Below are 26,639 nucleotides of genomic sequence, written 5' to 3'. Positions count from 1 at the left end.
GCGTCGTGAATTTTGCGTTTTGCTTTTTATGCGCAGAATCAATCAAGTTGAAGTAATGAGTTGTAGTTTTTAGTTTTAGATCTACAAATCGTGCCACACGCATACAAACACAGCAACACACACGCACACTCTTAAAGCAGTCGCGCGGAAAACATGCACAAAAAAACTTTCTAAGGGGGCCACAGCAAACGGTAAATTACGATACTCGAGTAAACATAAACAAAAAATAAAAAGCATCGATATTTTTGAGGTCGAAAACTTGCACACTGATCTGCCAGAATTTGAAAGTCTATTGATGTTTGCAAATCATCAATAGATTGATCGAGTTGTAGCTTGTTCTATACATATTAAAGATAGATCAAACAATATACGTATATATCACTGGAACCAGTCCCTCCTTCAGGTTGAGCATAATATTCGTATTGTTTAGCTCATAGTCTAGAATTTTCCATTTATTGCCATATTACAGATTAGTATTTTATATTTATTGTTTGTTCAACATTTGATGCATGACTTAACTTAGATTTCTATAAAATATAATTTGCATACATATGCACAACTTTCAAATGCAATTGTCCCAATTTGCAAATGGATTCAGCTATCTACACCCCTGTCATATATGTTTAGCCAATCGCAAAACGTATGTATGCTTGATCAACATACACGTACACACTCACACACACATACATGCAATTGGACCACATACAGATATATGCATGCTGCAGGTGCTTCATTTTGTGCTATGCTTATTTCATAACAATCATAAGAAGAGCAATGTGAAGGAAAACAAAAACTTGGCGCCCATTTGAATAGCAAATGTGCAAGCGGGCTGGCAATATTGCGCATTAGGCGCAAACAACGCGTTATTAGCAATAGCAATAGATAAAACATAAAGAGAGAGCGAGAGGGAGAGCTGTAAACAGGGAGCGAAAGGTGCCTAAACGAAAATTGCGTCGTTCGCATTTAACGCGCGCAAAGCAACGTCATATATTTGTGCGTGTTTGTATGTGAAGCAGCTGCACATCTTAAGAGCAAATGCTTACATATGTATGCGCGTGTACAGACATCAAAATTTCAGTAATTGGCCCGCTATATTGCTCACAAATGCGAAACAAAACGAAACTTGAAGAAAAACAACTGACACACACACACACACACACAAATGTATATGTATATAGGCACGTACAAGCTCACGTTTAAATGCTGATGCGCATGTGTCACAAAACGAGTGTTTGCATGTGTACGTGTGTCCGTCAGTATGCACACATACATACAATTGAGTCAAAAATAACAATAATCAAAATACTGGAAGTCAGCTTTAAGATACTACAACATAAATCAGACGAACAGAACAAAAACATAAACATATGCGCACTCCTTTCCCCATCAGTACATTAACAGATCTCGAATATTTCGGTGGATTAAATAAATATTTCGCAATTATTATAAACTTTTTACTTCCAACTCGTCTGCAATGGCCGCCATTTTGAAAAAGGCAACAACGCAAGTACACCACACTAAAGTGTGCCCATGCATTCGTCGTGCAAACGAAGTCACCATCGTTGCGCAGTGTGTGTATCCACTAAAATAAAAAAGCTAAGCTAGCACGGAAAAGTGGTGCTCCGCCGGCCGTCTATAGGAGCACCCCACAAAAAAAAAAAAAAAACCAAAACAACAGGCTATTGCACACACTAATTACGCCGCTGATAGTATTAAACTTGTCACATTCACCGTTTAGCACAACACAAATTCAGCTAACATAACAAATTAAATAAATGTGAAGGCACACTCACCGTTACGAAAAGTAAAAATATATTTGTTTTCTTTTTTCTAAGAATTTTCACGGAGAACCCGATCTGCTCACTACGGAGAACGATTTCACAATGAGGCAGTATCGATTTTTGTAAAACAGTTTGTATCGATTGTAGTTCAATTTCTAGTTCATGAATATATTGGTATGCAAAAATATCGTTATTAAAACAGTCAACAATCGATAGATAACCAAATAAATTTAAACAGTCTTCAATTTAGCCGCAAGCAAAAAAAAAAAAAAAAAAAACACAAATTGGGGTGCGTTTTATCAGATTTAGTTTTTTCCTGCGAGGATTCTTAAAAAATCATTGTTTATTGCTATGGCTAGTAATGGTATCGACTGCATAAGTTTGATACGGATAATTTTAATTTCCTGTATTTATAGAAATAGTAAATATCATTCTCATAAGACAAACGATTTTTATCTCTGTTAGATAAAATTAGTGTTCTGTTTTTGTTTTCAGCAGTAACGTATACCGATATTTAAGCTTTGGTAAACAATGTTTGGTCATACCGGAAAATGCCGCCAAACTTTGAATATGCGCTAGCACCAGCACCTACTTTGTAGTGATATACATACATGAATACGTTTATTTACTGCGCAGTTTGCGACTTTTCGCTCAATTCAAACAAATATTTCATCAAAATTTATCGTAGCCCTGGACAACTTGCCTCTACCCGGCGCTATGGCCTGGTTTCGTAAGACAGAGGAGGCAAACCGTGAAAAGGGCCCGCAATCATCGGAAAGCCGAATCAGTGAGCCCCAACTGCCAGCGACTGCAGGTAATCTATGTCGTATCGCTCTTCTATACATAGTATAAAACAATTAAAAACTCACTGTAGAGCGGGAGGCTGAAAAAGAAGAAGACGACGATCAAGCAGAAAGCGATCTTACAACACCGACTTCACCGTCCAAGGAAACAGGGTTATTCAATTCAAGATTTCAGGGACTATTAGCCCCGGTCTTTACTTGTTTCAAGGACGATGAGTGAGTCTATAAACCATCTGCCGACAAACACCTATATACACGCACATGAATGTATATATATATGTATGTGGGTGCAGTCGTAGATCTCTGGACGTGCGTCCCATCAATCGGTATGCGGAATGGCTACGCAGTCAAATGATTTCGGGAGTCCTAATCAATGGCGTCGTCGGCGAGGGTCCAATGATGCGTGTGCGCGAACGCAAGGCGAACTGCGAATATTGGCAGCGTGCCGCCGTCCGGCATAATCTGATGATAATGGTTCAGGTAGGTGGAGCGCCGCTGCCCGATGTCCTCTCGCTGGCCTCCCACGCCGAGCTGGTACGCGTTAGCGGCGTTGTCACACTACCTGAGCTTTTCTATCGTCCGCACAATGTGGATCAATTGGTTCAATATTGCCTGAATGTTTCCAGTCGTTGCCCAACCCGACCATTCTTCTACTACCACATGCCCTCGATGACGGGCGTGGAGCGTAAGTTGCCGCTGCTAATGCAGAAGCCAAGGACTCCGAGTAGTAATGCTTGTATCTGCCTTGCAGTAGATATGGTTGAGTTCTGCTCGAAGGCCGAAAAGTGCATACCGAATTTTATGGGTCTTTACTATGCCAGCGCCGATCTGGAGATGGGTCAGCGCTGTTTGCGCTTCGGACGTGTCGTCATGCTGGCATCCACGGCCTTGCTGGCCAGCGGCCTCATGTCCGGCTTCAATTGCAGCAGTCTGGTCGTTGTCAACATTCGCCCCGATCTGGTGCACAGGATTTGCGACGCCTTCGACGACAACGAGCTGCAGCTGGCCAGGGACGTTCAGAGGGAGCTAAATCAACTCATCGAAATACACACGCACGACTGCCAAATGGAGTACTGGGTGGTTTCCATGAAGAATTGGTTTAACAAAGAGTTCGGCTCACGGCAAGTTGGCAACTTTTGCGCTGGCCCGGCACGGATTATACGCTAGGATCACTTTCACTTCAACTGTTCAAATAATGCATATTGTGTATCAAAATTGTATCAGCAACTTTTATGGTGACTGGACCGATTGACTGATGGACGGACTGATTTCTGTTGATTACTCGAAGCAAGATAGGTAATGGGGTATGTCTGTAGATCTCTATAGAGATTGAAGGCTGAAGGTCATGGAAACTAAATCAAAAATTTTGTTTTTATGGCTTTCCCTATTCCAGATATTTTCCAATATCAAATATAAATAAGCACACACAAACATATTTAAAAATATATGTATATATGTTAAATATAGTCAGGTATGCCAGACTAAAAGGTAGCCGGAATACATATGTCTTACATATTTCTCTATAAAACTTCTATTAAATTGTACAACAATTTACAAAAATTTTCTTAAGTTCCCCAGAATTTTCAGTTCTAAAGAGTGTTGAGTTTTGACTATTAAAAATAATTGTTAAGGCATAGTTATATGACAATCAAAGACTGTTGAAATTGTTAAAGTATAAGATTAACCAGATATCCAGGATAACAGGAATGTATGGCCTGTTATAAAAACATTTACAATTAAGGTTAATTAAAGCTCGCTTTATTGCTAAGCAGCTGAGCTTTGCTTTTTTGTGCATAAATCAATGTGCTCGATGTAAATAAAATGTTTAAAAACAAAGTAGAATACAGTTTTTACAAAATTGGAATCGAATACAAATACATAACATAGTTTTTGGAATGTTATTAATACACTAGCTCTGATCAAATTAATATCTATCCAGGTGCAGGCGTTCGTGCCGCAGCTGCGAGGCATGGGTTCCGAATCTCTTCTGGCAATGGCCGCACTGAAAGCGTCGCTGTCCCTCGTGGACGACACGCACATGCCTGCTGATGGCGCTCTTGTGCCGGAAGAGCTGTGGACATTGCTTGCACTTGAACTTCTCCCAGTCCGGATTGTGAATGCGCAGATGGGTGAGCAGCTCGGTGCGCGTCACCTTGGCAGCACCGCAATGTTCGCATATGTGCGGCTTCTCCTTTGCATGCCGTTTCAGGTGTTCACCGAGCGCATTTTTGGTGCTATATCGGCGATTGCATTGCTCACAGATTAGCTCCAGCTCGTCGCTGGCTACCTTTGTGGCAGCGGCCACAGCCGGATGAACGTTGCGCACATGCGAGCGCAGTTGTTCGTATCGTGTGAAAGCTTTGTCACAGTTGCGGCAGAGGAACGGCTTCGGATGACCCTCATGCACGCTGCGTATATGCGCCTCCAGATAAGGCAGCTTGTACACCTGCTTGCCGCACTGCTCGCAGGCGAGCAGCTTCCGTTTGTTGGCAGCAGCAACCGCCGCCGCAGCTGCCGCCTCCTCCGCTTCTGCTTCTGCCTCCTCTGTTGCTGCACAGCTGCTCATGACGGTCTCATCATCATTTGTTGAAGCCTGGCTGCGATCGACATCGACGTCTGCATCAGCATAAGCATCGGCATCAGCATCTAAGCCAGCATCAGCATCGGCATCTCTGTCGTGCTCGAAATCGTATTCTTGTTGATGTTCGGCTTCATCTTCCATGGGCTCCGTTTTCACAAGCGGCAACTGCAAAAACGCTAGCTCAGCCCTAAAACTAGCTGACTCAACTGTAAAGATTTGTATATACCAACCGAGTGATCAACATCAGCATCCGCAGCAAGAGCATCAGCGCCTGTATTTGGGATCGGAACTTCTGGCTGCTCAATCAAGGTCAGTTCCAGGTGCCTCAACATCTCGTTGCTCTGCTCGGCGACGGTGCATAGCTGCTGGAAGTATTCCATGGCATTGTAGCAAAGTGCACATATTTGCTGCGGAAAGGTGTCCGGTTGCTGAAAAATGTCAATGGCAAAAAACTGATTCAACATTTCTGCCAAGTGTGGAAGAGCCCTCGAATTGTAGCTCGATTTGTTCCTTTGCAAATAATGAGTATCTCTGGCTGGTGTTGCATTTGGTGACTGTTGCTGTTGCTGCTGCTGGCGCAAATGTCGCAGGCAAATACGACAAAGTTGCGAAAGATTTGCTAAGGCTAACATTTTAACACTAAAACCTCTTTAATCGCTTTGCGCACGAAACGCACAGCCGTTTGGAATTCAGAGTGTTGCAGTGTTACCGTTCTTTTAAACTCAAATATTACATTGACTTTTCCATCGTTCCATATGTGTATGTATGAAAAATTTTAATGAAAATAAAATAAAAAAAACAAATAAAAAAAAAACAGAAACAAATCCAAAAGTAAATATAGTATGGAGACTAGCCCAATTATTGCAGTATCAATTTATTTTTGTTTTTAACCAACACACTTTTTAGTTGCTTATCGATGTTTTTAGTTTATAATCGAATAATCGAAACAATTGAATTATGTTGAAAAGAAAATTAAATGCGAATGTAGGTGGTGCTCGCTATTGGTCACACTTTCGCCGTGTCTCGCGTTTTCTGTGTCTCTTAGTTTCATAAAGTCAACCAAAATATCTGATAAGCTGTATAGTTAGCCTCAAATTATAGTCAAGACTTCCAATTATAATTAACTAAATAATTCATCAACAAAATGGCACTAAATCCACAATACGAAGATATTGGTAAAGGCTTTGTTCAGCAATATTATGGCATATTTGACGACCCGGCGAACCGCGCCAATGTGGTAAACTTTTACAGTGTAAGTGGCGTCCCACATTGGGCAATGGAAACTCTTTGGCTATTTAATTTCGATAGGGAACCTAAGCAGCATACACACTCTACATCATTGGCTGCCATATATGTATGTATGTACACGAGCAAGGGCAATATTATTGTTCCCAGTCGCAGAGGTGACGCGCATGGCGCCCTTGACAAAAATGCCTAGAGCATAATTCTTGCTCGCACCGATAAAAAGAGCGCGCAAATGATTATTTCGTGATTTTCGCCGCTCTAAAAATGCTGTTCAATAATTAAATAAATACCAGACATGTATATGTGTGCACAGGTTAGGGTATAATGTGGCTTTCTCGAAATTTCCCATATAAAAGTATGACACACACACGCATACATATACATAGACACAGACGTCTTCATATATGCTAAATTTGCACGAATAGTCATGTTGTATGCATAATTCGTATGTGTGTGTGTGTATATATATACAAATATATAAATATATATATATATATATATACATTGCTGTATATGTATATGCACAAACTCACACATACACGCGCACACACACACACACACTCACAAACTAATCGAATTTTTATAAATGTTTCTCATTTCATTTTCCCAGGCAACGGAGTCCTTTATGACTTTCGAAGGACACCAAATCCAAGGAGCGCCAAAAATACTTGAGAAAGTCCAGGTGAGTAATGCTAAATTGAAATGCAAACGATGTTTTATCTTCTGTTTCTTTCTTTGGTAATATAGAGCCTCACTTTCCAAAAGATCACTCGAGTAATTACAACGGTAGATTCGCAGCCCACATTTGATGGTGGTGTTTTGATAAATGTCCTCGGACGACTACAGGTGAGAACCATATGAGAGCTTTGAGCATTAAAACGATATATATATATATATAAAGAAGGTTTGCATATATATATGAAACTATATATATATACATATATGACTATATTGATGCAGACCGATGAGGATCAGCCGCATGCGTATATTCAGACCTTTGTACTGAAACCTGTGGGCGTTAGCTTCTTTGTGCAGCACGACATCTTTAGGCTTGCGCTGCACAATGTGTAGCCAATCGCAATCAGCTCGACCGAATGCAACAGCTACAGCAAACAACAACAGCAACAACAACAATCAAAATCACACTCAGAGAGCGATCCTGGCCAGGCAAAGTAAACAGCATTCTGTTGCATCTAATCGTAACAAAAAGTTAACTGCCACATTGACCTACTACTAAATGAGTTAAATATTTTTGGTATAACTGTTCTATTGAACCATGCTAACAATCAACACACACTACTCGCATACAAAACAACAATTTGTGTACATAAATACAAACATATACATATATGCACTCATACATAGACAGACCTAACTATAGCTGTATCCATCCTGTCGCCGGATGCGCCAATATGCGATCATTATGCTCTACTCTACAGGCAGGTTATTGTCATTGCTATTGTTGAAAGTATTAACAAATATTGGCATGGTTTTAACGGTACCTATTACGCGGCGATGCTTCTTCTATGCACTTTTCGCCTCGGATCAGTTAATGTGGATGAAGTGTCCTTGCAGTCAAGTTGTCGAGTGCGTGGCTTCCGGATACAAGTTGATGAGATCGTTATGATCAAAGCGGATCAATGATACTGTATATATATTATACTGTATTTTAAAATTGTTAAATAGAAGCTTCTATTTTTTGTACAAGAGTGGACTATCAATGTAAATGAATAGCAAGCAATATATAAATATATACATACATATATGTATATTATCGTCTTATATGATTTATTTAGAATATAGAATGACAAAAATGTTATCGTATCAGCTTATTTATGTAGTGGACTCAGTGAATAGTCGAAGATCAAGTTCTTGTTTATATATGCGATATCAATATGCAAGTCCATAGTGTACATGAGATATAGTTGATTTAAATTTCCTGCAAGAGTATTTGAGCTTCGGTGCACCGAAGATATCCATTCATTCATGCGGCGTATATTTGGTCTATTTATCTGTTCCCAACTTTGTTTTGCTCCTTCAAATTTCTTCTAATCAATCTTCTTAATTTCTAATTTGTTGAATCTTTGTGCACGTATTGATCCGCACACATGATACGCAATTATTGCTCTTTATAATATTGCTATAATATATATATATATACTGCTGACATATTATATAATGTGAATGCATTTTCAATCGAATTACAGTGCGACGACGATCCTCCACACGCTTTCTCTCAGGTGTTTGTGTTGAAAGCCAATGCCGGTACCTATTTCGTTGCTCATGATATTTTCCGCCTTAACATACACAATTCTGCCTAAGACAACGCAACACAACATCAACATCAACATCAACAACAACAACAACAACAACAACGCCAGAACAACTCAGAGCAGCAACAACAGCAGCAGCAACATCAACAACAACAACAACATCCAAAGATGCCCCCAGAACACGATGATGATGATGGTGATGATGACTTAAGACGACGTGCATATTTTTCTCACGTCAATGAATCATGGAAAACCAACAAAAGCAAAAACAAAGCAAACACAATAAAAATTTAAATCTAACTACTTTAACAATGTATAAACGCATCCAAGCTACTTTTCATGAATTTCCATGTCAGCAGCTAATTGATGTACCGCTACAAGTGAGGGCGTGTCTCCCTCTCTCTCTCTCGCGCGCTCTCACTCACTCACTCTCTGTGTTTGATTGTGTGTTGTGTGTGTATGTGTGTATTGTGTGTGTTTAGCCTAATTGTAATCACCTTTAATGCACAATGCGGGCTTATATATATATTATACACATGTATATTTTTTTATTGACATGAAATTGCACACAAAATTGTAAAAACTATTTAAAAGCAAAGTGAAAAGAATAAAAACAAATTATGTATTAGCAATAGAGCAAAGTCCCTTTTCCTAATTTTTGTTTTTGCCTTACTTTTACATTTGTCACACATTATTTATGATTTCATAACTAACATGTATGTATGTATGTATGTATGTATGCATGTATGCATGCAGAAAGTATCTGTCTCTTAAGTATAATACGATTGTAAATGCAGCGTCAAATGTGGGTGGGTGGGGGTCTGTTGATCATGATAGCTATTATTTATCCCGAAATGTAAAGATCGCATCGAAGCCAAACAGCACACCATTCACAATGGACAGTGATGCCTTGATCAGCGCCAGATCCCGGGTGCGTGTACGAAACGAGAACTCCCAGGCCTCGATTATGAAGATCCCGCTAGCCACAAACAGGGCGCAGCCCAGAACGCTGAAGAAGATGTCGATGCGTTTGTGAATGGGTGCACGCATCAGTACGCCTGGACGACATAAAAGCATTGATAATGACTGCCAATGGATTCATGCATGCATGCGGATTGATTGGGGCTTACCTGCGAACACACCTATGACGACGATAATATACCCAGTGAATGTACCCGTCGCCATGAACGAGGTCATAATGTCGCGATCGTTAAAGCTATAGAAGTGCAGCACTAGGCAGGCAACGGAAAAGGCCTAAAAAACAAGAAAAAATATTGAAGCAGAGCGAAATGTTTAGTCTAGAAATGTTAATATATATATAACTTATATATTAAGTTCAGTTGCAAGATCATTTAGAAAATAGAAAATAGAAAACTCCTGATTGTTTACTGAAATGTAAGTATGTGTAATTTAAGTATACTTATAATATTTTCTATATGGCATAAGGGTATGCATACGTATATGTAATACAAGTACAAGTATACACATATATAAAGCTAATAGCATGCGCTGCGATCAGCTGCAAGATCATCTAGAAACGAAATAGAAAACTCCTGTTTACTGAAAGTGAAGCACGTACATATGCAGGTATATTTAACTGAAGTGTGCTTATAATTGTATTGTATAAGTGCGAGTATGTGTAATATAGGTATGTACGTGTGGTACATATGTATGTGTACTGTATACATATCACACAATATTTAAAGAACATAGTATTTCACGATAGGGATTATAGCTACTTTTCTTTTATACGTATGTGTATACGCATGAAGCCTCTTATAAGGAGGCAATGTTTCTGTTGACCCTGAGAATCCATTGAAAGTGGTTATTATAGAAGATCTTGTAACCTATATATATGTAAATTCGAATCAGCAACAGAGTTAATTTAGTACTACATATTGTATATAATAAGCCTGACGGTTGAGCAACTAGAGACTTGGAATGTCGCACATAAATACTCATTTAGCTGATCGAGCAAGTCAAGTTTTGTTCTACAATAGCAAAGCTAATACTGTTATTATATACATGTGTATGTAGCCTAGCTCATACGGTTCTATTGACCAGAGTTATCAAAGTTCTTTGAGTTCTTTTAGAACTGAAATACTGTTTTGGTTAGCTATTCGGCACAGCAGTTAGGGTATCTGCTAGTCAGGCACTGAGTAAGCCTAACTGGTACGGTTCTATAGACCAGAGCTAATATAGTTAATATCTTTGAGTTCTTTTGCAACTCCCATATAGTTTTGGTTAGCTATTCGGCACAACAGTTAGGGTATCTGCTAGTCAGGCACTGACTAGAGCACTCTTATGCGTTCAAGTGTAAAACCATAAAATTATATTGTAATGAGATTTTAGTTTGTTTAACTGTTTCATTTTTATGGCTCGTTTGCACTTTCAACAGAATTCAAATTGATTTACCAATTCTAAAAATTTAACCACATTCAGGCGACCTTTTCGTTCACCGTGAGACATTGTACGCACAAGCACAACAAAAAAAAACAAAATTAAAAAAAATAAAATAATTCAAGTGTTCCCTTCTGATATCCTTTGAGCAGAGCCTGCGCCCAGGGCGATCGGAATTCGAGTTGAATGCGACGCGCGTGCACGACCAATGCGGAACGATCACTGAGCTGCAATTGCAGCCCCATCCGTATGTTATGTAAATTCAGCACATTATGTTTTATGTTTAGCAGCAGCAAACAATGGGCGCATAGTTAAATGAGCGCGAAATTAATTAATTACACTCAAGAATCGTTGGAGGAAGAGGCAGTTCATTCTGAAGAGCGGCTCGCCTGCGGTTTTCTTTGGCAAAATGCTGACAGACCCACAACTGGGCCTCAGTCCAGTGATGAAAAGCGGAGACGCTGCTGCTGACTCTGATGACGATGATGATGATGATTATGATGAGAGATTACAGCGCACTTTAGTTTAAGTAAGACAACAACAACAACAAAAACTACAACTACTAGGAATATTTCAAGCAAACTTGCAGCTGATTGAGTTAAGCTGCAACTGAGCTTTGCGCGCATAAGTTGGCATTTTTAATTTGTTCACTAAATTCGGATGAAGGTCTCTTGAATGAGAGCACCGTAGCCATGGGCCATGCCCGTCCTCTGGCTAGATCTTAACTATGCTCTAGATTCGCTGAAATTGCAAATTTGAGTTCATTTTGAACAGAGCTTGTCAGTTCCAATTCGAATTTTTTTTCTTCAATTATGCATTGATCTTTAAACAAAATAAAACAAAAAGGTTAACGAGCCACAAGTTATGTGTCATAAAAACTGGCTTAACTTCAGAGTATATGAAGGGAAAACTCGAATTAGAGAGCTAATTGAAAGTCTTATACATATTATAAGAGTTTGTCTTAGAGCTAGATCAGTGTCATAAAAACTTAAAGGAACTAATAACAACTACACTAGAGCAGTCTTATAAAATTATTTTTTTTTTTAATTTGCAAAGAACATCATTTAGAGAACTGATTGAGTCTTATACTTATAAGAATTAGCATAAGCGCATTCGCCTTGCATGATCAGTGTTGTAAAATGCTTAAGAGAATAACACCAAGAGCTGATTGAAAGTCTTATATTCCTTATAAGAGTGTCTAAACTGGTTAATAAGCTAGGCAATAGCAGAGTTTTAAGCTCCATAAGGAAATATTTCCAGTTAAAGATCTAATGGCTATTCTTATAAGAAATAGAAGAGTTCGTATAAGTGTGAGCTAGAGCAGTCTAATAAAATCCTAAAGAGAATACGAGTTTGTACAAGCGTATTTATAAGCTAAGCTTGAGCAGTCCCACAGAAATTGTTAGTACAAAACTCATATATAAACCTGATTCAAAGTCTTATACGCATATGCTTATAAGCTGTATAAAATTATCATAACACCTTTAAGGGAAAAACGTCAATTGAAGGACTTATATGCACTATAAGACTTTATCTGAGTGCGTCATGATCAGAGTCACGTAATACTTGATATGATGAAGTTTACTTCATGTAAACTAGACTTTTGCATTGCACATAGCTTAATAATTTATTTATTTTGAAATTTAATCAGCACCGATTCTATTTGCAATTTTAAATGATCTCTCACGTAATGCCGTTCAACTAAATGTGCATGTAAGTAATTTTAGAGCTGTCAGCATTTCTATACTAATACTAGGCCCCCCGCCAAATCGTTGCATCTGGGCTAATTTGAAAATTATTCGCTTTTTGTTTTCAATTCACGGCAATTACAGTAATTTTTATTTTTTTATTTGAGCTTTTGTCAATTCATTTAATCGCTCTGATGTGCAAATGGGACGTTAGTAACATTAGAGGTATACTCTAAAATAGGGTTTACCTAACTTTTTTTTAAATAAAGTGTAATAGGACTTGACGTTGTTTATATATCGTGAACTAATTTATTGTTAATTAATATTTATTGATTTTGAATTATGAAGTCTAACAATCTTCCAGTTCGACAAGGGTTAAATGTAAACAAAGAACATATAAACAGATATGTATGTATGTACATATATTACTGACTCTGTTACACATGTCTTTAGGGGGCTAGCGAAACCGGTTCATTTATGAATCGTATATTTAGTAATTGTTTAGTTAAGATTATGCCGATAAGCTGTCGGTAGAATTGAATTGACATCCCACGAGAAATGTAAGTGCATAGTGCATCGATACATACATACATACATATATAGCATATAGTTGGGGCTAGGCTATAGAATGCGAGACAATCGTCAAGTGAATGTCAAGCCGAAACAATGCTGCAATTCGAGCTAATCTCGCTGGAAAATGAGGTGTTCCGCTGCTATATCGGCTGGACGGCGCTGTTGGTGCTTAAAATGTTTGCGATGAGCCTATTTACCGGCCTTATGCGATTTATAACTTTGGTAAGTTTATATATGTACATGCATACATATACATATGTATATATATTTTTATGTATGTGTGTGTGTGTGTGTATGTGCGCTCTTTTTGTTTTGATAGTGTCAGTCTGACTCGGCGCTTTCTACATAAGCGTACAAGCGATAGAGAGTGCGAGAGAGCACAGGAGAGAAGTATAGAGAGAGATAGAGAAAGGCGCGCAAAAGAGCGGAGCATACGCCGGCATATACATACATACATACGTACATATATGTACATACCTACGCACATGCATATAATAAGAATATAGGCAGCGCTCACGCCAGTTGATAGTTTGCAACGCACGAAAGCGGTTCAGTCACTGTTAGTTGGCAAAACGTGTAAATAAATCAAATTGGAAAGATGAGTCTAGAACTGCTTACCCTAAGCAACCCGGTGTTCAAGAGCTTTACGTTCTGGGCCGGTGTGTTGGTGGTCAAAATGTTGGGCATGTCTTTGCTTACGGCCATCCAACGTTTCAAGACCAAGGTAAGCTAGAGTGGAGCCGTTGCTACCAGGTCAAAGTCCGGTCAGCAGGTGAAAGTGCATAGATTATGAGAGCATTTATCAATTATTGTTGTTGCTATTTCGCTTGGCTCCCTAGACATTCGCCAATCCGGAGGATTTGATGTCACCGAAGTTGAAGGTTAAATTCGATGACCCCAATGTGGAGCGTGTGCGCCGTGCGCATCGCAACGATCTGGAGAACATTCTGCCCTTCTTCGCTATCGGCCTGCTCTACACACTAACGAACCCCAGCGCCTTTCTGGCCATCAATCTGTTCCGTGCTGTTGGCATCTCACGCATTGTCCATACCCTGGTTTATGCCGTTGTCGTGGTGCCTCAGCCCGCACGTGCGCTTTCCTTCTTTGTGGCACTGATTGCTACCGCTTACATGGCCTTCCAAGTTATCGCGGCTGCTGCGTTTTAATTGTTGACAATAATTGTCGCCTTAGCTTAGACAGAGCCTTTTTATATACGAAATAGCGCCAAGTGTAAATTGTTTATATTTAACGGCCAATATATTAAAATTTTATACATATTGTACAGTCTTCTTGTATTTCATTATAATTTTCTCCACCGCTTGACACATATAAAGCGGTTATTATTATTACAAAAAATAAAATTGAATGTTAAAATTGGGAACGGAAAATATCGCACCATCATATCTTATCGATAAATCACAAGTACCTAATCAAAACTAGTGTTTTAAAACTAGTTGGAAGGTGGGTCCAAAGGTTGAAAGGTGACAAATCTTAGCGACTTGTATTTTTAGTGTCCCATGAGATTTAAACGATATTATTATTGCATTTCATCATTAACAGTAATTAATATTCATTTGGAAAAAAATATATGCAAATATATCGCTTTTATGGTTATTTTTCCACATATCGATATCTTATCGCAATAGCTTTTTACTTATCGATATAAGTGCTAATAATTATATATCGATGTATTCAACAGCGCTTTCTCGATTGTCGCCGCCAGTCAAATTATAAGTATATCGGTATCGCTGTGGTTCTGACCACTTAATATTTTTTTTTTTTTTTGCGAGCAATACGGATTAGTTTTAATGATATTGAATGTAATATAATTAGTCGCCAAAGTGTCAGTTCTATATACACATATTGTAATAATCCAAATAAATTACGTGGGCATATGATACGCTACTAAAAGGTATGTATATGTATGTGTGTACTTGTACATATGTTTTTTCATAGTATGCCAGGCCCAACCAGTTTCGCCTTGAGGAAAATCAAAATAAACACATATGTAGCTTTAGCAAGTTATTAAAAATCTTTACAGTTAAATCAAAGAGTCGTGTGACGCGGTAAATGGAATTTCATGTGAGTGCCAAATATTGCAAAAACTATTTGTGTGGCAGTTTGACCAAAACAATCAAACAATAACAGTGTCGTAGAAAATACATGGATTTGCGCCTGTGTGCGTGTGTGTATTTACACATATGTGTATGTGTATGTGCGTGTTCTTTTTTGCACATGTATTTGTATATGTATGTGTTTGTGCCTGCTCATCTGATAGGGCATTGCTACATTCGTATGCACCATACATACTCACACACACAGACGTGCAATGCTTCGTGTATTTACGTATGGCAAATACACATGTAAAAAGTCACGTATGTACATATACATATATGTACGTTAGATGCAAAGTACGCCCATAGTTGCTGAAAGCTTGCCTGGCGGCTCTGCCTTTTATATATTTACATACGTACGTATGTGCATGCATACATACATGCATGTTTGTTTTTGTTTGCACAATTTGAAAAGCATTAGAGAACAGCAACAGCAACAGTAGCAACAGCAGCACTGCTTAAGGTTCTATCAGGTACGCAGCTGTGATATCCGGAGTCGATTGAAACTTCTAGTTCCCGGTGTAGTCGTTATCAAAGCATCACGTGATTCATCATTATCATGTTCATTATCTCCTCTTCCTCTCTCCGTCTGTCTGATCTCGATCTAGCTTGTTTTAATAATCATAATATTAATTGTATACAATCTTTGGACCCTTCGCTCTGTACTTTAGCATGTTTAACGCGCAATTGAAAGTTCTGGAGTGAAAGTCGAATTTTAGTATGAATTTCTAGTCAAAATATTGATATTAATCAGAGGACAACTGCTAGTCATGCCGAAATTAGTTTGTCAATTTGCAAAATATTAATAGTTTCACATGCGTTTAATGCGTTTGTGTGTTGTGCAGTCAAATTGCATACCTTTGCACCTGTTTACTGTGACAGTACAGAGACAAATGCATCTGTGATGTACATAGGCACACCTATACTCGCTTACATCTACATATCTGTGCATGTACACACATGTTTACATATGAATTCAACTTAAGTACCGCACAATTACCTTTGATTACGTTTGCTGCGATAAACATGCGTAGCGAATGACATGCGATATACAGTGCCGCTCAGCTGAATAGGTTCAGGTCTTTTTTCAAAAGCCCTTGTAGCACATCTTTTCGCCTAATTTCCGCTATTACAGAAAAATGTTATTATATTTTGATTGTACCCAATCTTGTTAGGTAGTGTTTTGACTTAAATTCAATAAAACTATAAATATATTTTTTTTTTGTTATTTAACTCTCATTCAAGGTATTTTACGGTACACTTTACAAATAATAATTAATAATGATTTTTAATGTTACCACACAAATTAGCTCTTTACAATCACAACTTCAATTACAATTTAAAGTAAGATTTCTATAATTATTCAGATGATACAAATGAAAAAAAAAAAAAATTAATAAAAATCATAAAATGAAAATTAGCATAGCTGAAATTTGTTGATCATAAATTATTAATTTTTCTATAATAAAAAAATATATTTTATCAAAAAGGGGGATTAATTTGCTTAAAGTATTATAACGTGTTAAACCTTCAGAATCTAACCTATTCAGTTGAGTGCCAATGTACGTATGTTTGTATGTACATATGTATGCACATATGTGTTCCGTATGTCTGTGCTTAATCTAATGTTCAGTTAGCTATTGAAACTTGACCAGGCAAATGTTTTTCAAACGGACTTCAAGCTGGCTAGCATATGTTTTTATTTAAGTCTCAGTAGTCGGTGCTTTATTTTAGGTTAGTCTCAATACATACATATAGAATCTAGCAGTTATGTTGGCCAGTGTCACATCTGTAGTTTCATTATAAAATTGAAGTTACATTTTGGCATAAATTCTAAACAGTATTTTTTTTTGAATTAAATAATAATTACAAGTAACGCATCTGAACGGATTCCACTAATTCTCTGGGCGACGTCTAGCATTTGGCGCTTATGTTGAGGAACGTGTAGACTATTGATTGGGTATTTCAGTGTATTTGTATGTTTTCAACTAACACACACACACACACACACACAGACGCAGACACATACATATACACGTATATATATGGCATTTCCAATTAGCTGCAGTTGTGGGTTCACACCAGGTGAACGATATCTATAATTGCCACGCTGTGTTCGCTTCTGTTGTGTTTTATTCTGGAAACGGCTTGCTTTTAAATGCATTTACTAAATTGTGTTTTCTTATATATTTTGTTTAAATTTAGATCACACGCTTAAGGGACGTTTGAGCAAGCCATCAACCACTAAAGTCTTGCGGTATATTTGTTAAGTAAATACAGAGTGTGGGATATGGAAGCGGCAACAGCCACTATGGTTGGCGAGCCACAGTTGGCCACTGCCCCAGAATTGCCTAGCACATCATCAGATGCCGGCAGCAATGACAATGGCAACGACAACAACAATGCCATGGAGCGTGTGGACACTGACAACATTGGCTGGGCCAAGAAACCCGCTGAGTCCACATCGGAGCTGCGCCATAGGTCAACATCATATTCATTCACGGGCAGCGCCCTGGCCAGCGGCAATATTGCAGATCTGAATGGGTCGGCTGCAAATGAGGCGAACCCATCGTCGTCAACATCAACAACAACAACAGCAGCAGCAGCAGCAGCAGCATCTGCATCAGCAACAGCAACTCCACCCACTGATGGCAGCAACAACAACAGCAACGACAAGGAACAAAACGAGGAATCACTGTACGAGTGCAATATATGCTTGGATACGGCAAAGGATGCGGTGGTCAGCATGTGCGGCCATCTCTTCTGCTGGCCCTGCTTGCATCAGTGGCTGCTAACACGGCCAAATCGCAAGCTCTGCCCCGTTTGCAAGGCAGCCGTTGACAAGGACAAAGTCATACCACTTTATGGTCGCAATAGCACACGCCAAGAGGATCCACGGTACGTGCAACGTAACGGCTCACATTCATGCAATTGCAATTATCCATTTCTTTTGTGCTCTGCAGCAATAAGGTGCCGCCGCGTCCTGCCGGGCAGCGCTCAGAGCCCGAGCCAGCGCCTGGCTTCCCGGGGTTTGGTTTTGGTGATAGCTTCCATGTATCATTCGGCATTGGTGCTTTTCCCTTTGGTTTCTTTACATCATCACTTAACTTTGGCGAGCCGCGGCCAGCAGGTGAGTATGCATATATTGGATATTGCCTTAAATAATTATATTACTAACTGGTGCACTTTTCATTTGCAGCTGCTAATCGCGGTACCACACAGTACGACGATGAGCAGACGCTGTCCAGACTGTTTTTGTATCTCGCCTTTCTATGCATCGGCTGGCTACTGTTTGCCTAGCAATCTCTGGGCAACGCAGCTTTTCAATTAACAGAACAGGCTCCGCTACAGCAATAAGGAAATCACCAACTAATGCAAACAACATCAAGAACACTAAAATTGGCAAACGACAACAACAACAAAACAAAGAAATACCCCGAACAGAGAAATCCTCAAAAATTCATTGAGTGAGCAGCCTCCAAGCGCTTGATTCTTGCAGTTAGTGTCCTTGTAAATTCACGGCATGCTGTCTTTCAATTTTAATACCAACTTTTAACCCTTCAACGTAATTTCCCAATTTTTTTTCGCCTTTTGATATTTAGAAATTGTACCTTTTACAAGTTATAGTTAAAAACATCGTTGATAGGATTGCCAAAACAATTCAACTTCAGCCCGCAGTGCATAGAAACGAATCCTTTCGTAATGAACTTTTGGACGCAAGCGATAATGAAAATAATAATATATATGTAACGAATATGAATTGTATAAATTAAAATTTAAATATTTTCAAAACAAAGCAAACAACATATTTTGAAACAAACAATCCAAACAGTAAAAAGAAAAGACAAAACGACAAGACAATTTGATTTATATAAACTTTATGTGTGCGCGTGATGTCCAAGTGAAATAATTTTACGCAGTTTCTAGCTTTTGCGTTCAATATGTATGTGTATATGTAATATGTAACAATAAAAACTATAGTTAATGGCAATGCAATGTTTCAAGTTGTATGTACTTTGTGAAGGGGCCGGACTTGACTGTAGCATGGTCATTGGCTTGATGGGGTATCTTCATATTCTAGATGTATAGCAGTTCATAGAACTGCTGAATGTTCCAGATCCGATGTAACTCCCGAAATATCTAATAAGATTATGCTGACTATCTCGTCTAATTGGTGATGATATTTTCCAGGCGCATCTTCCTTATCATATTTGAAATACAATACCAGCTAAATTAAGAATAAATATAATATAATATAAAATCATATAAGGATTTGCTGAATATCTCGCCTGTTTGCTGTTGATATACTTATCTTCCAGGCGCATCTTGAAATATGAAACCAGCTAAAATAAATAATAACGACTCGCAATTTTTGAGATTTTTTAATATATTAAAATTTTTATTAATGCATTTCAGTGTAAAAATTAAAATGACACATTTTTTCCTTACGTAAATTTCACATGTTTCTTTTCTCCCTTATTTGCGCTCGTTCGATTCTAGTATTTTGTTTGAACGACAAATATAAAACAAAATACATATACATATATAGTATATAGTATATATACATACATATATATATATAGATCGATTTATACATACATATATATATATATAGTATATATATAGCTTAAATCGTGAATTGCAATTATTTATATAAATATAATTGCAATTTTATTGTTTTGCATATTCACTGTTCATCCTTGCTTTGTTATTGTTTTCAGTTATCTTCTGCTTTAGAACTATTTATAAATTTATTAATAATTGATTTAAGCACTATTATTTTTTGTTTTCGTTTCCTTCTTCTCTTTTAATATATATATATTAATATATATTATGATGATGATGATGGTGGTTTTTGATGATCTCATTCTTGCTTATTAAATTACAGTGTATTTTCACAAAAAAAAAATTAAATAATCATAAACATAAAATAAACATATTTAAATTTTCTATCTGCGCAAAAAAAAAGAACCCAAACATAACTTAAACTGTAGCATGGAGCATGTTGAATCGAGGAAGTTACAGGGATTAGATTGCTGCATAGTCGGGACATTACACGTTTCCTGCGTTTGCACATAAGTGTATATACACATATATAAATATATATATATATGGAGTAATTTCTATATATATATATATATATATATATATAAATCGTTTGCTTACAACAAATTGTTATTGCATATATGTATATTCAAAATAAACTTAAGCCGAAAATCAAAAGACAAAAAAAAAAAAAAAACCTAATAAATTTTGGACAAATCAAATGTGAATATGAAATCGAATTGGTTTTATTCTTGTACAAATCAGATTTATACAAAACATATGCCAAAACCAGTTAACAAATTCCAAAAGGGTGTAAATGGCTCGGCTTTGGCCAAAAGTTTGTTTCGCTTGGGACAGTCTAAAACTAAGTAGCTCTCCGATTGCTTTGGGTACAAGGGACACGGGTTATTGAGTGGCGGAGCAGAGGGGCAACATACATATATATATATATATATATATATATATATATATATATATATATATATATATATAAAGATATATGAATATATGTATATACATATATATACATATATAGTAAACTAAGTTCGTAAGGTGGTTTCTAACTTGATACTGAACGGATTTTTGTTGTTGTTTGTTTTTCTGCTTCAGATTCTTTGAAAGTTTCAAGTGAGATTGAACGCAAATATCGAGCTTTGTACAGAAAAAAAAAATCAAAAGTCTAACACACACACACCTGTATGTATATACATATATATAAATATATATGTATATATAACTATAACTGTATTCTTTAGTTGTGTGAAGGTTGTTTTTTTCGTAATGGGCAAGAAATTTGTGAAACAAGCTTTTTGATTGTCAAAAACTCAAAATGAAAAAAATAATAATTAAAATCAATTTTCGCTGCCTGGCGTTGGTTTGACTTTTAATACTTTGCTTCTGTGTTAGGCACTATTTTTTATTTATTTTTTTAAGTTTTTTTTTTTTTTTCATGTTTCATGTGTGTCTCTGCTTTTTCTTTTACTTCTCTGTAGTACACTTATGTTTAGTTTGTTTTTTTGTCATTCTCTTTATATATAGTTTTCTTTTTATATAAAGTGATTTTTGTAATATATGTAATTGTAACTGTTTCACGATTAAAAATGTTTAAAATAGTTTTCGATTTGCATTAAATTTATTATTATTGTTACTCTTTTGTTTACCCCTTTTCAAGTGTTACTGTATGTGTGTGTGTGTTTGGGTTTGTGTGTGTATTTTATTTATACTAAATTTTCGTTTCTCTCTTCTTTAGTTTTTTTGTAATTTTAGCAAAGTTCTTTAATATCTCTTACTATTGTATTTTTGATTTCATTATTGTTTATGCCTTTGTTTGTTGTCAAATTTACAAATTTCCCTTATAGCTCTCTTTCTGTCTCTTTCTCATTCTCTCTGTGCATTCGTGTTTGATTTGATGCATTTTCAGTTGAATTGAGTTTTATTACTAACAAAAAAAAAATGCGTATTTGTTTTAATCGTACAACAACGAAATACTTTACATTTATAGATATATATATATATATATATTTATATACATATATATTTTTATATATATAAATATATTTATATATATATATATATATTTGTATTATACTTTCTATATCTTTATATAGAGTTAGAGTTTAGCCTTAGTCTAACTACATATACATATACGAAAACGATACTATTTTACATTTACAATACAATTTCTTTTAATTTAAATTAGTATTAGCATTTTTTTTTTTTTTTTTTTTTTTTGCATTTTACGTTTTTCTTTCTCTTGTATTTCTTTGTAATTATCGGTGTCATTCGCTCAATGCAGACAGCAAGCGGCGATCCAACCACACGCTTGCCTCTATAGATTGGTGGCCACGAATTCATACATACATACATACACAGATTGTATATACATATGTATGTATCGTTGTAGTTTCGCAGCATTCAATATGGCATACATATATAGTTCTTTATCATTCCACTTGATCCAAACTTTGTCCAGCTGTGCGAATCGCCGCTTGCGTCGAGTGCATTCTGAAGCCAAGTTTCTTGCTCACATTTGAATTTGTTCTTATTTTTTTTTATTTCGCATTTTTTTTCTTTAAATTAATTTTTTTTTTTCAAATAGTTTTTTTGTTGTTGTTGCATATTTTAAATCAATAGTTAATCATTTTAATAACGGTGGATCGTTCGATTCATGCTTAAATGAATTGTTTTACATACATATACAAATGTATATATATATATGCATATGTATATGTATATATACGTTTACACTATAGTTACATAAGTATATAGAGAAATAACATTGTGGCTTTTAAAACACACACACAAAAGCAACAGTTGCCGTTGTTGTTGTTGTTGTTGAAACAAAAAACGTTTATATTTTTTTTAAGTTCTAGTTTTTTTTTCGTTTTTAGTGTGTGTTTTTCTCTTACTGCTCGATGCTCCTTAAAGGCAACGCGTCCTACCCACTCTGCACTATCTCTTTCTCTCTCTCTCTCTCTCTATCGCCCTCTCGCTCTCAGCTCAGCTTATCTAATCCTAGCTGCAACTGCACATTCAAAGTTGATGCGATTTACATGTAATTAAAAGTACCTAATTTTAGATTACTATACATTATGCTCTCCATAACTCTAATAGCTATAAACACACACAAAAAAAATGTATATATATGCATATATATATATATAAATATTTTTACATATATATATACACACATATATGTCTATGTCTAGAGAATAAAATGTAGAATACATGATATACAAACATCTGCAACTGTCAAATGTTTGTGGTGTAATTTTCTTGTTGTTGTTTTACAAAATTAAAAAAAAAAATTCTTTTCATTTCGTTTTTTTTTTTTCTTATTTTTTTTTAAATAAATCAGCGCACAACAACTGCTTCTATTAGCATTTTTCCTTTTCTTTGTTAAAAAAAAATTATAATTAAAAACAATAAAAAAAAAAAAAAAACAAAAATAAGAAGAAGATAAACATACAAATTACACACAAAAAATATGTTTTAAGTAACTTTGAGATCATTTAAATGTATTTTTTTTATGTATGTAAAGATGTATATAAAAAAATTACTTCGCTGATAGCAGACAACAGACAGACACAGACACAGGCACAGCACACGCACACCCAAGCACACACACAGACAGACAGAAAGGATTTTTCAATTGCTTTGCTGCTGAGCTCGACAATGCATTGAATTACATAAGAGTAAACTAATACAGTACGAGATTTCATGTGTGTATGTGTGCGTGTGTGTGTGTGCGCGAGTGTCTGTTGCGTGTGCATAATAAAACGCCATAACTGTATATTTATCTATAGAGCTAAATAACTAACTGCCTAAACTAACAGCATGCCACGCCTACAACTACTGCTCGCAATCGGCATCGGCAACATTGTCATTCGCATTCGCATTCGCATTCGCATTGGCATTGGCATTAGCATTGGCATTGGCATTGGCCACATTCACCTGACGCAGCAGGCGCAGCTCGTGCGACGCCTCAACCACATGCGGCTCATCCTCGCCAGCTTTGCTGACGCCCATGCTGCTCAGATTGAGCGCCGCATTCTCAGCAGCTGCATTCAGCTGGGTATACTCCTGAGCGGACAGTTTCAGGAACTGTTCGTAAGTGGTTAGATGTTGCTGCTGCTGATGATGTTGTTGCTGCTGCTGCTGCTGCTGCTGCTGTTGCTGTTGCTGTTGCTCCACATCAAAGTGTTGCTGCTTGCTGCTGCTGCTGTTGCTGGTGATGCAGGCATTGTAGGGCGGTGGCGGTGGACGGTCTTGATAATTCACAAGTTGTTGTTGTTGCTGTTGCTGCTGTTGCTGTTGCGTTGTGTGCTGCTGCAGCAACATGTGCGTGTTTTGACGCAACTGCTGCTGCAATTGCTGTTGTTGCTGTTGCTGTTGCTGTTGTACCTGATAGCTATTCTCTGGCAGCACCTGCGCATAGAGCACCTCATCCACCTGCAGCGCCGCAATGCCACCCAGTTGCTGCTGTCGCTGCTGATGCTGCGGCGATGTTGGCGATTGTTTGATGACGGTCGAAATGGTTTCCTGTACGCCCTGCAGAGCTTCCTCTGTGACGGCGGCAGCAATATTGCTGTTGCTGCTCGAGTTGTTGTTGTTGTTGCTGTTGCTGCTGCTGTTGTTGTTGTTGTTGTTATTGTTATTATTATTGCTGTTGTTATTGCTCTTGTTGGCATTATTATTATTGCTGTTGCTGTTGCTGCTGGTTGTGTTGCTGCTGCTGCTGTTGTTGTTGTTGTTACTTGTGCTGTTGTGGTTTCTACTCGTGTTGTTGTTGTTGTTGTTGTTGCTGCTGCTGTTGTTGCTGTTGCTGTATTCGCTGATTTGTGCATTGGTGGGTAACGCGGACAGATTGGGCGCTGCTTCATGCAGCTCATGCTATTCCTTTATAAGGCGATAGATGTGGTGCGTGGTGCCGCTATTCTGCGCCGCCACCTCAAACACATACGCTATGCATAGCAGTGTCTCCTTCGTTTCCTGCGCTCGCATCACCTACACAGACAGAGATGGAGATAGTTAGAGTTAAGAGTGTTAAATAAGAGAATGAGGATGATGAAGGAGACTTCTCATCCCATCCCATCCCATCTCATCTCATCTGAACTCACCTGCAATATTGTAAAATTCTCGAGCACACTGTTCATCATATAGCGTTCAGGTAGGTTCTTCAGCTTCTGTATGAAATTGATCATGTATTCGCACATCGGCGAGCGCTGAATCCGATAAACGTAGCGATTGTGCTCCAGGCGCGAATACTCGTGCTCCACCTTCTCCACCACCTGTTTGCCGAACGAGCAGACGATTGTCGAGCAGACGAGCTCAATGTTCTCATTGCTTTCATATCTGTGTGGAGTGAGGAATTCAATTAGATTTATCTATCGAAGGGCCTGAAGGGCCCTGGGGGGAGGGGGCGAGGGCAGTAGTGGGGCGGATAGATAGGTAGATTTTACTTACTGGCTGGTTACGCCATAGAAATCACCCGTTTCGCTGCCCGTCGTAACGTCCGTGTTGAGATCCGCCCAACATTTAACCAGGTAGAACGCATTCTGTGGACCCTGCTCGTAAAGCTCCTTGAGACCGCCGGATTTCTCCGGAAACTTGTCGAATATTTGTCGTATGTCAACAGTCTGAAATAAGCAAAAGATTAGCAATAGATCCATATCGATATATAGGGAGAGTGAGAGAGATGTCGGTATTTTAGACTCACCTCAAGCAGCGGATCGGAGAAGGATGGCTTACCGCCCAGTTGTACGAATAGATGTCGGTGATACTACGCAAGAGAAGAAGCGATATTTAGATATATACACACATACAAACATAGAGAGGTTTCGATAGCACTTACGATCTCATCTCTTTGGATTTCCATGAAGGCCGTAAACTCGAGCAAGCGGAATTTCTGTGTGGCAATCGCGCGTCCCTCCCATGGCAATTGTGCGGGCGGAATACCAGCCTCGATTTCGCCGGACACCGCCGTCGATGGCTTGCCGGGCGTATAGGGCGGCTGGGCGAACGGCTTGATGCTGTAATCATAAAAACTATTGGTCAATGCAAATGCGTTATGTTTTTCTCGATTTTGGGCTAGCGATGCCAACTTACTCTTGCGATGTGCTCGGCTGCAGGCCGGGTTGCCAAAATTGCTAAATCAGCCGTGAAGCAAGTGCGTGAGGGGGAGAGAGAGAGAGAGAGAGAGAGAAATCACATAGTTAATATAAATGAACGTTTTACAACACTAAAGCTAAGCAGGATTTCATTAATATTGATTGATTGATTGATTTGGTTACATAGCCGATGATGACAGATGATTGAGCGATTATTGATTGACTGATTGATTGATTGCCGTTGATTACATACATATACAAATAGACCAGTACAGTTATGTACGCAAAATATTTTGTTAAATATTAATATTTACATTTCTATATACATATACACATATATAATTATATATATATATTGTTTAGATATTTATTGATGTCGTTTAATAATTGTTGTTGTTGTTGTTGTTGTTGGCATGTAATAACAAAAGCAAGGAGTCGATTTCAATGAGCAAGCGAGCGTTGAGCAGGTGGATTTTCGGGCCTCTAGACACACGAATAACGAGTAGCGAGTGGCGAGTGACGAGTG

The 26,639-nt window shown here is 37.7% G+C and overlaps 7 protein-coding genes across 24 annotated transcripts in view; 4 read left to right on the top strand and 3 right to left on the bottom strand.

The window, feature by feature from the left end:
* The first annotated feature begins 2,230 nt into the window (after positions 1-2,230).
* Positions 2,231-4,851, top strand: LOC108619427 (N-acetylneuraminate lyase B-like). Of its 2 annotated transcripts, none has more exons than XM_089474484.1 (4): positions 2,231-2,595; positions 2,656-2,800; positions 2,878-3,269; positions 3,339-4,851. In XM_089474484.1, the coding sequence occupies exons 1-4, from the start codon at positions 2,499-2,501 to the stop codon at positions 3,749-3,751; spliced, it is 1,047 nt and encodes a 348-aa protein (XP_089330610.1). In that variant the 5' UTR covers positions 2,231-2,498; the 3' UTR covers positions 3,752-4,851. The 2 variants fall into 2 exon arrangements, with proteins under 2 accessions (XP_089330610.1, XP_017871491.1); XM_018016002.2 differs by having other exon boundaries at positions 2,234-2,595; positions 3,336-4,851.
* Positions 4,321-6,066, bottom strand: LOC108619424 (uncharacterized). Its single transcript, XM_018015996.2, has 2 exons — positions 5,396-6,066; positions 4,321-5,330 (listed from the first exon to the last, which is right to left on the bottom strand). Exons 1-2 carry the CDS (start codon positions 5,795-5,797, stop codon positions 4,509-4,511), a joined length of 1,224 nt encoding a protein of 407 aa, XP_017871485.1. The 5' UTR covers positions 5,798-6,066; the 3' UTR covers positions 4,321-4,508.
* A 59-nt stretch (positions 6,067-6,125) lies between these two features.
* On the top strand, positions 6,126-8,995 carry Ntf-2 (nuclear transport factor-2). 2 transcript variants are annotated; one of them, XM_018016014.2, is made up of 5 exons: positions 6,126-6,417; positions 7,021-7,092; positions 7,158-7,256; positions 7,371-7,582; positions 8,618-8,995. In XM_018016014.2, exons 1-4 carry the CDS (start codon positions 6,310-6,312, stop codon positions 7,479-7,481), a joined length of 390 nt encoding a protein of 129 aa, XP_017871503.1. In that variant the 5' UTR covers positions 6,126-6,309; the 3' UTR covers positions 7,482-7,582; positions 8,618-8,995. The 2 variants fall into 2 exon arrangements, with proteins under 2 accessions (XP_017871503.1, XP_017871502.1); XM_018016013.2 differs by lacking the exon at positions 7,371-7,582 and having other exon boundaries at positions 6,132-6,417.
* LOC108619433 (uncharacterized) lies at positions 7,960-11,919 on the bottom strand. Of its 2 annotated transcripts, none has more exons than XM_018016011.2 (3): positions 11,099-11,403; positions 9,814-9,937; positions 7,960-9,741 (listed from the first exon to the last, which is right to left on the bottom strand). In XM_018016011.2, exons 1-3 carry the CDS (start codon positions 11,150-11,152, stop codon positions 9,524-9,526), a joined length of 396 nt encoding a protein of 131 aa, XP_017871500.1. In that variant the 5' UTR covers positions 11,153-11,403; the 3' UTR covers positions 7,960-9,523. The 2 variants fall into 2 exon arrangements, with proteins under 2 accessions (XP_017871500.1, XP_089330616.1); XM_089474490.1 differs by lacking the exon at positions 11,099-11,403 and adding an exon at positions 11,423-11,919 and having other exon boundaries at positions 8,908-9,741.
* A 1,484-nt stretch (positions 11,920-13,403) lies between these two features.
* Mgstl (Microsomal glutathione S-transferase-like) lies at positions 13,404-14,626 on the top strand. 2 transcript variants are annotated; one of them, XM_018016008.2, is made up of 2 exons: positions 13,404-13,566; positions 14,184-14,626. In XM_018016008.2, exons 1-2 carry the CDS (start codon positions 13,438-13,440, stop codon positions 14,508-14,510), a joined length of 456 nt encoding a protein of 151 aa, XP_017871497.1. In that variant the 5' UTR covers positions 13,404-13,437; the 3' UTR covers positions 14,511-14,626. The 2 variants fall into 2 exon arrangements, with proteins under 2 accessions (XP_017871497.1, XP_017871498.1); XM_018016009.2 differs by lacking the exon at positions 13,404-13,566 and adding an exon at positions 13,855-14,068.
* sd (TEA domain transcription factor 1 homolog scalloped) overlaps positions 14,357-26,639 on the bottom strand; it is an 82,062-nt gene continuing 69,779 nt past the window's right edge. For 6 of the 8 annotated variants that reach the window (XM_089474480.1, XM_089474478.1, XM_089474479.1 and 3 more), the window contains 7 exons: positions 26,112-26,152; positions 25,858-26,050; positions 25,723-25,785; positions 25,470-25,642; positions 25,124-25,358; positions 19,748-25,010; positions 14,357-19,686 (listed from right to left, as the gene is read on the bottom strand). In XM_089474480.1, the coding sequence (XP_089330606.1) occupies positions 24,897-25,010; positions 25,124-25,358; positions 25,470-25,642; positions 25,723-25,785; positions 25,858-26,050; positions 26,112-26,152 (819 nt within the window). In that variant the 3' untranslated portion in view covers positions 14,357-19,686; positions 19,748-24,896. The remainder of the gene's footprint in view (positions 19,687-19,747; positions 25,011-25,123; positions 25,359-25,469; positions 25,643-25,722; positions 25,786-25,857; positions 26,051-26,111; positions 26,153-26,639) is intronic. The other 2 variants (XM_089474477.1, XM_018015991.2) reach the window with 1 other exon arrangement.
* On the top strand, positions 15,049-19,454 carry LOC108619430 (suppression of retinal degeneration disease 1 upon overexpression 1). 7 transcript variants are annotated; one of them, XM_089474485.1, is made up of 5 exons: positions 15,049-15,256; positions 15,386-15,426; positions 17,664-18,356; positions 18,422-18,588; positions 18,658-19,454. In XM_089474485.1, exons 3-5 carry the CDS (start codon positions 17,749-17,751, stop codon positions 18,756-18,758), a joined length of 876 nt encoding a protein of 291 aa, XP_089330611.1. In that variant the 5' UTR covers positions 15,049-15,256; positions 15,386-15,426; positions 17,664-17,748; the 3' UTR covers positions 18,759-19,454. The 7 variants fall into 7 exon arrangements, with proteins under 7 accessions (XP_089330611.1, XP_017871493.1, XP_089330614.1 ...); XM_089474487.1 differs by lacking the exons at positions 15,049-15,256; positions 15,386-15,426 and adding exons at positions 16,987-17,192; positions 17,332-17,434; XM_089474486.1 differs by lacking the exons at positions 15,049-15,256; positions 15,386-15,426 and adding exons at positions 16,988-17,192; positions 17,332-17,418.

Source organism: Drosophila arizonae, chromosome X (assembly GCF_054131065.1).
Source record: "Drosophila arizonae isolate 15081-1271.41 chromosome X, UAZ_ARI_1.0, whole genome shotgun sequence".
NCBI lineage: Eukaryota > Metazoa > Arthropoda > Insecta > Diptera > Drosophilidae > Drosophila > Drosophila arizonae.
This window is presented reverse-complemented; position numbering and strand designations above follow the sequence as displayed.

Excerpts from the sequence above, each read along its gene's own strand:
- Ntf-2 (XM_018016013.2), top strand. The coding sequence starts at position 6,310 with ATGGCACTAAATCCACAATACGAAGATATTGGTAAAGGCTTTGTTCAG. Across the intron at positions 6,418-7,020 it reads ATGTGGTAAACTTTTACAGT|GCAACGGAGTCCTTTATGAC; the intron begins GTAAGTGGCGTC and ends TCATTTTCCCAG. Across the intron at positions 7,093-7,157 it reads AAATACTTGAGAAAGTCCAG|AGCCTCACTTTCCAAAAGAT; the intron begins GTGAGTAATGCT and ends TTGGTAATATAG.
- LOC108619430 (XM_089474485.1), top strand. The coding sequence starts at position 17,749 with ATGGAAGCGGCAACAGCCACTATGGTTGGCGAGCCACAGTTGGCCACT. Across the intron at positions 18,357-18,421 it reads ACACGCCAAGAGGATCCACG|CAATAAGGTGCCGCCGCGTC; the intron begins GTACGTGCAACG and ends TGTGCTCTGCAG. Across the intron at positions 18,589-18,657 it reads TGGCGAGCCGCGGCCAGCAG|CTGCTAATCGCGGTACCACA; the intron begins GTGAGTATGCAT and ends TTTCATTTGCAG.
- Mgstl (XM_018016008.2), top strand. The coding sequence starts at position 13,438 with ATGCTGCAATTCGAGCTAATCTCGCTGGAAAATGAGGTGTTCCGCTGC. Across the intron at positions 13,567-14,183 it reads TTATGCGATTTATAACTTTG|ACATTCGCCAATCCGGAGGA; the intron begins GTAAGTTTATAT and ends TTGGCTCCCTAG.
- LOC108619427 (XM_018016002.2), top strand. The coding sequence starts at position 2,499 with ATGGCCTGGTTTCGTAAGACAGAGGAGGCAAACCGTGAAAAGGGCCCG. Across the intron at positions 2,801-2,877 it reads ACTTGTTTCAAGGACGATGA|TCGTAGATCTCTGGACGTGC; the intron begins GTGAGTCTATAA and ends ATGTGGGTGCAG. Across the intron at positions 3,270-3,335 it reads CTCGATGACGGGCGTGGAGC|TAGATATGGTTGAGTTCTGC; the intron begins GTAAGTTGCCGC and ends TCTGCCTTGCAG.
- LOC108619433 (XM_018016011.2), bottom strand. The coding sequence starts at position 11,152 with ATGTCTCACGGTGAACGAAAAGGTCGCCTGAATGTGGTTAAATTTTTA. Across the intron at positions 9,938-11,098 it reads TGGTTAAATTTTTAGAATTG|GCCTTTTCCGTTGCCTGCCT; the intron begins GTAAATCAATTT and ends CTTGTTTTTTAG. Across the intron at positions 9,742-9,813 it reads CGTCATAGGTGTGTTCGCAG|GCGTACTGATGCGTGCACCC; the intron begins GTAAGCCCCAAT and ends TATGTCGTCCAG.
- LOC108619424 (XM_018015996.2), bottom strand. The coding sequence starts at position 5,797 with ATGTTAGCCTTAGCAAATCTTTCGCAACTTTGTCGTATTTGCCTGCGA. Across the intron at positions 5,331-5,395 it reads ATGCTGATGTTGATCACTCG|TTGCCGCTTGTGAAAACGGA; the intron begins GTTGGTATATAC and ends GCGTTTTTGCAG.